At 41.2% G+C, this 5,807-nt stretch overlaps 1 protein-coding gene across 2 annotated transcripts in view; it reads left to right on the top strand.

The window, feature by feature from the left end:
- srsf3a (serine and arginine rich splicing factor 3a) overlaps window positions 1–5,585 on the top strand; it is a 6,086-nt gene extending 501 nt beyond the window's left edge. Inside the window, exons 2-7 of one of the 2 annotated variants that reach the window (XM_063215490.1) lie at window positions 279–320; window positions 433–643; window positions 856–993; window positions 3,125–3,163; window positions 4,251–4,340; window positions 5,152–5,585. In XM_063215490.1, the coding sequence (XP_063071560.1) occupies window positions 314–320; window positions 433–643; window positions 856–993; window positions 3,125–3,163; window positions 4,251–4,340; window positions 5,152–5,179 (513 nt within the window). In that variant the 5' untranslated portion in view covers window positions 279–313 and the 3' untranslated portion in view covers window positions 5,180–5,585. Of the gene's footprint in view, window positions 1–278; window positions 321–432; window positions 644–855; window positions 994–2,063; window positions 2,412–3,124; window positions 3,164–4,250; window positions 4,341–5,151 lie in introns of those variants that run through there. The other variant, XM_063215491.1, reaches the window with a different exon arrangement.
- Window positions 5,586–5,807: the final 222 nt, after the last annotated feature.

Here is a 5,807-nt window from a genome sequence, read left to right on the forward strand (position 1 = left end):
ATAATTTGCATTCAAAGAGGTTTGAATGCATTGAAAACTTTACATATTGGCCCATGAGTGTGTAAGAACTCATGGCCGCGTGATTTAGTCTCCTCATCTTGACACTAATATATGCGCACTTATCGAGTATTCTGATAATGTCGGAATAAATATATATTCTAAACCTTGGTCGACCTTCTGCGATTAACAAAAATATTGGAAGATGTGCTTATCTTTTCAAAATGGCAGTGTTTGGGGTATCGCATTTCCACTAAAATACGGCATGTTTTGTGTTTTAGAATTTCCCCTGTCTCCAGTATTTACCTGAGCAGTAATGGGAGGTAGGTGGATATATTATAGAGATTTAAGTTCATCTCTAAGTTATCCGTCTTAGATTATCTGAGCTTGTCCTGACGCTTTCTAAATTCCCTGTTCACTTTTGTTTCTGTATAGATCCTGGCTTGCACAGAGATTGCCCACTGGACTGCAAGGTGTATGTTGGGAATCTAGGAAACAATGGCAACAAGGCAGAGTTGGAGAGATCATTTGGCTATTATGGACCTTTGCGCAGTGTGTGGGTGGCCAGGAATCCCCCAGGTTTCGCTTTTGTTGAATTTGAGGACCCAAGAGATGCCACAGATGCCGTGAGGGAACTGGATGGAAGGTAATACTTATGAATGTTCGTGTTCGGTACTTTGGATAGTCTTGTATGTTGGTCTTAGTTCTGGTTTATTTGATAAGCAGATGCATGACATGGGACTGTGCAGAAACCCTTTATGAAACATCTTGAATACTAAATGCAAAGACAATGGACGGTCATTAATTAAACTTTGAGATCATGGGCCTCACTCACCTGTCTTTTGTTATGTTGCTAAGGACCCTGTGCGGGTGTCGGGTGCGAGTGGAGCTGTCCACAGGGGAGAAGCGCTCCAGGACCCGAGGACCACCCCCTTCGTGGAGCCGCCGCCCACGCGATGACTACAGGCGCGGCCGCAGCCCGCCCGCAAGACGCCGGTAATGCCTCTCTCAGCCTCCCCTTAACCATGACCCCTACCCCTTCTAATCTGCCCTGGACTGGGCCTGTCTAGGTGACCTGTACACCAGGCTCATCACCCCAGTCCGTTCAGCTTGGGTAATAGCAGTGGGCAGCAATTGAGAATTCCCTCCCCCCAGTAAACGGGTTTTTACTACAGTCTTAACTCAAGTTGGTAGTATTCCAAAGACAAATCAGCAATTTTATTCTTTATTGTCAAAAGTGAAGTATAGAACTAATGTGCAAACCTTTTGGTAAATGATGTGTATGGATCCTTTCACATTGGGTTAACAGAACGGCCATGTGTGCAGTGAACATAACATGGTATTGATGAAGGTTCGGTGTGAAATTTTAGTTGTTTATTTTCAAAATGTTTGCCCACAAATATATTTTCATGAATAAGTAGTAAACATATAGTTACATGAATATTTACAGCAAGTTTTGCAGGCCAAGATGTCTCACTGCTGATTCAAAATGGCGGACATATAGATGATCCACAAATTCTTGTGTAAAACTGGTCATTAAAATATTCATGAAAACATGATACTTGTGAATGGCAGCATAAATTCTGGAAATAAACTGCTAAAAATTACAGTCTACCGTAAGTGTTGAACCAATGTAAAAGATCAATGAAACCCTTTGCCCAGAGGTTCTAAACAGCACTTTTACCACTGTGCAGATGATGCTCTTTTTAGAAACGCTAGTACATTATCTCCCCAGTGAGAGAGATTACCATTGAAGCTGCTCCAGGCACCATTCAGATTGACTGAGTGCCTAAGCAGTTATTGTTGTATCATTGTCTTACTGACCTACCCGGGCTATAAGGTGGTATTTCCTTAAATGGAGCTTTCTCTTTTTTCTCTCTAACAAAAAATAATTGCCAAGTTGAAATCTAGTGCTGCAAACACTGGCTTGTTTTTTTTTTTTTGTCTGTGTTGTGATTGCTTTTGTGCAGCTTGTGTTTTTCCAATCTTTTTTTTGTTTTGGCTCTGTATTTTGATTAATATATTTATTTCTACATATATATTAATGAAGATGACCCCCCTTACAGAGACATCACCATGCCTCTTCACCCTCTGAGTCTGTCAACTAGCCTCCTTTCTCCATCATGTGGCCGCTGACCCGCCGCATCGCAACTGCCCCAGTCAGCTCAGCTCACATGACCCACGCATGGCCCAAAACAAAAACAAACGCCATCGGTTCCTGAGCATGCCACACTCAGCCACCTCCTCCTCCTCCTCCTCCTCCTCTTCCTCCTCCTCCAGCCACCACAGCCAGTCAGCCAGCGTTGTAGCTTCCCCACATGTCTTCCTTCATCTCAACCAGCAGCAGTCCACAAGCTAACCAATCAGAGCTCACAAACGTACCTCCTCAGCCAACCATATCAGTCGACAAAGTTACACAACAGCTACTACCTACAGCAGCCCACAGTAGCAACCATCTGGCAAACAAAAAAATCTGCCTGCAAATTCTACCCGTCTACCTGATGGTCAAACTGGCATCCGTGCATCATATCTACTGTAGCTTGTTGAGAAACTAGTAAGTTGTTTTTTCATGCACTACCACATTCTTGTTCCTCTCTTTCAATAGACACTTAAGACGAGCAGAATGCAAAATGGAAACAAACAAAACAAATCTTTGGCTTACTTAGTGTTTTTTTTTAGATTCAGTTTAGAATGTCCCTTTCCCCAATCCTCAGAAAAGTTGCTCTTGCTTTGAGAAAGTAGCTGGATGTGTGCACAGTTACAGGATTAGAAGAAAGAAACTGTACCCCAACACCAGAACAACCCCACTGTTTGAACTAGACCTCTCACCCAAATCAGAGTTGTAGACTTCTAGTCAAACCATATCAGTGCCCCACCTTCACATGTGGGATACTGAGTTAAGCAGAGGGGCATAAAGGCAAGGGGAGCCAGTAAATTTCCCCAAGTGTCCAGTGAACTTATGGGGCCTCATTGTGGTCCTCCATCCTCACAGTGTCTCAGGGGGCAGCTTTTCCTCCTGCAGGTAGCAGAGACCTGAGTTGGTATGCTTTAGTTTAGCCGCCCCACTGCACCGGTCTCATGTAACGCTCATCTCTCTCTCATCTTGCTCCACCCCTTTTTCGTGTAGATCTCCGAGGAGGAGGAGCTTCAGCCGCAGTCGCAGCAGGTACGTTTCTAACGAATGCTCGTGTCTTCTCCTCCCAGATGGAGATTGTTGTTCTTTATGAGCTGTTTGGGATTTAAAACAATGGGGAGTCATGGTTGAACACAGTTTGTGGAGAAGATCCAGACGTGAACACAAACATTGTCTGGGTCGATTGATTACCTACCTGGTGCACAAGATGGCAGATCACCAATTACTGATCACCAAAATCACGATCTGCTAGTCACAGAAAGAAATTGGAATCTCTCCTAGCTTTGTTCTTGCAGAGGGTGCAGGGTTAAACACACTTTTAATGATCTATATAGACAGTTCCTTAGATCAATCATAATTTGCACAGGCCTGTATGTAACCTTGGCAAATGTCCAATTTGAAATCTTTCACCGGAAATTAATTTTGTAGTATTTTATTCAATACAATATGAAACAAATATTGCAAAATGAGAGTAAATAGAAACCCAAATTAGGATGGCCTACATACAAGAGACAAAATCTAGTCTCTTGAGATGACAAGGCTGGCACACTCAAAACTGTGTGCATCTGTAAGAAAACCCCCTCCTTGTCTTTCCACTTTGTGACCGGTCTTGGCGATTCTCCCTCTCTCTTCCTTATCTGTGGATATTAAGGTGTTTCAGCATCTAAAAGCTGGCTGCTGTTGATGGCAATTGCAACTTTCAAAACAATAACGTTGACATGTTTCGCTGACTACGATGACTATGATGGGCTAACTACTGTATAAGTTAGCTAACTAACGAGTCATTGCAAACTGTAGCTCGGCAAATAGACCATATTAATGCAAATATGAATGGTGACTATGAAGAGGGAATGCGCAAGAAGTAAAAGGAAAGCAAGAACGCATTCTTTGAGTTTCACCAGCACCAGATGTATAAAATTTTGTGTAATTGAATATCTCACGATCACCGATTGGTTGGCTTTGCCGCTTTTTTGTTTTGTTGGATTTGCTATTTTGTGAGGGCAAATTATGCTACTGGACACCTTCATTTCCCCTTGGGATTAATACGATAATCTACTGCAATAATGTGAATTTCACAGTATGTCTTCCAATTGAGTAATGTCTTGTTCTTGTTTTATAGGTCTCTTTCAAGAGACAGAAGTAGAAGGGAGAGGTCTCTCTCCCGTGACAGGAACCACAAGCCTTCAAGGTCCTTTTCAAGGTCAAAAAGGTGAGTTTTGAAAGAATGTTGATCAATGCTGCAGAACATGTTTGTTTGGCAATGAGTGACATGGTGTTGCTTTATAAGCAGGACTTTGGTTTTTGCAAGTTCCTCTTTGTGGCCTCCTGTCCGTAGTCTATGCACCAATGTTTCCTCTAACTAGATGTACATGGTTTCAGAAAATACCATCACACATGCAGCACTATCTTTGCTACATAGATGGCTCACCAACCAAACGTGAGAAGCAAATTCAATTTTGATGTCCGTTTGACCCTGTTCCAAGTTGATTAACCACTCGGAAGTGTCAGAAACCATGGTTATACAACAAAATATTAGTTTAGGATGCCTAGCAGAGTTGAATTTTCAAGAATTTGTTAGTTTGTACAGAACAAGAGTGTCCAAGGACGGATGTCAACACTGCCATTTTTATGAACATTGCATTTCTTCACTTTCTGTGTCATAAAAAAGTTACTTTCCCCAATTTTCTTGTATTGAAATAGAATGTGCAGTGTCCCAATGCATTTTGTCCATGAAAATATAATCTACTTGAATTTTGACATTTACTCACCTTTGTAAAGACACTGCTATTATACTGAGCACAACTGTGTACTTGTGGCAGTTTGGGGCATATTTTAAGATGGCCATAGACCTTTTATGGGTGACTCTCTGCCACTGTTCAGACTGCATAATGTTGCTGTAGAAATCTTGCCTGCCCCTACATTTTTTACTTTTTAATAGGTTAATTGGACTCTTAATTTGATGTTGCCTTTGTAAACTGCATTCTTAGCTGACTACTAATGGGATTTTATTTCATTTGCAGTCGTTCTAGGTCTTACGACAGGAAATGAACGCCGCAAAGGAAGGTAGAAGAACCTGGTAGAGGAACTGTTATCCTAAAGGATGTGATGTAATGAGTGTGTGAGTGGATGTGTATTGTCCCCTTTCGTCTCAGTTTTTCTCATGACTGTCTGAGACAATGTACAACCTGCCTACGTTAAACTGTACACAAATGTCAAAGTTCAAGGTTGCTTCTGCATTTTTTTTTTTTTGCTTTTTTTTTTTTTATCTAATTATGCTTGATCAGTGATGCCCTTGTTTTAAACTGGTATATGTCCCGCTTGTCAAATGTTTGTATTTAGCAGCCACCATTGCCTTGTTCAATGCTGTAACCCTGTAGAACTCTTACAACCCTTTTTTTATTTACCAACTTTTGGAATGTTTTTTTTCTGTCTTCGAATTAAAATGTTACAAGGATTTCTGCTTTTTCACTTGTAAGGTATTTCTTTAAATCACCATTTAACAATGACCTTTCCAGAACTGTAGGAATGTATCAGACAATGAATTGAATAAATTACTACTTTCTAAACAGACAAGACAAGTGTTAGTACAAGCATCTTCAATTCTAAAATGCTGTCAATGCAGACCTGGTCAAATGAAATCTGAATGTGTTGCTTTGTAAATTGATTTTGGGGTCCT

This window comes from Engraulis encrasicolus, chromosome 14 (genome assembly GCF_034702125.1).
Source record: "Engraulis encrasicolus isolate BLACKSEA-1 chromosome 14, IST_EnEncr_1.0, whole genome shotgun sequence".
NCBI lineage: Eukaryota > Metazoa > Chordata > Actinopteri > Clupeiformes > Engraulidae > Engraulis > Engraulis encrasicolus.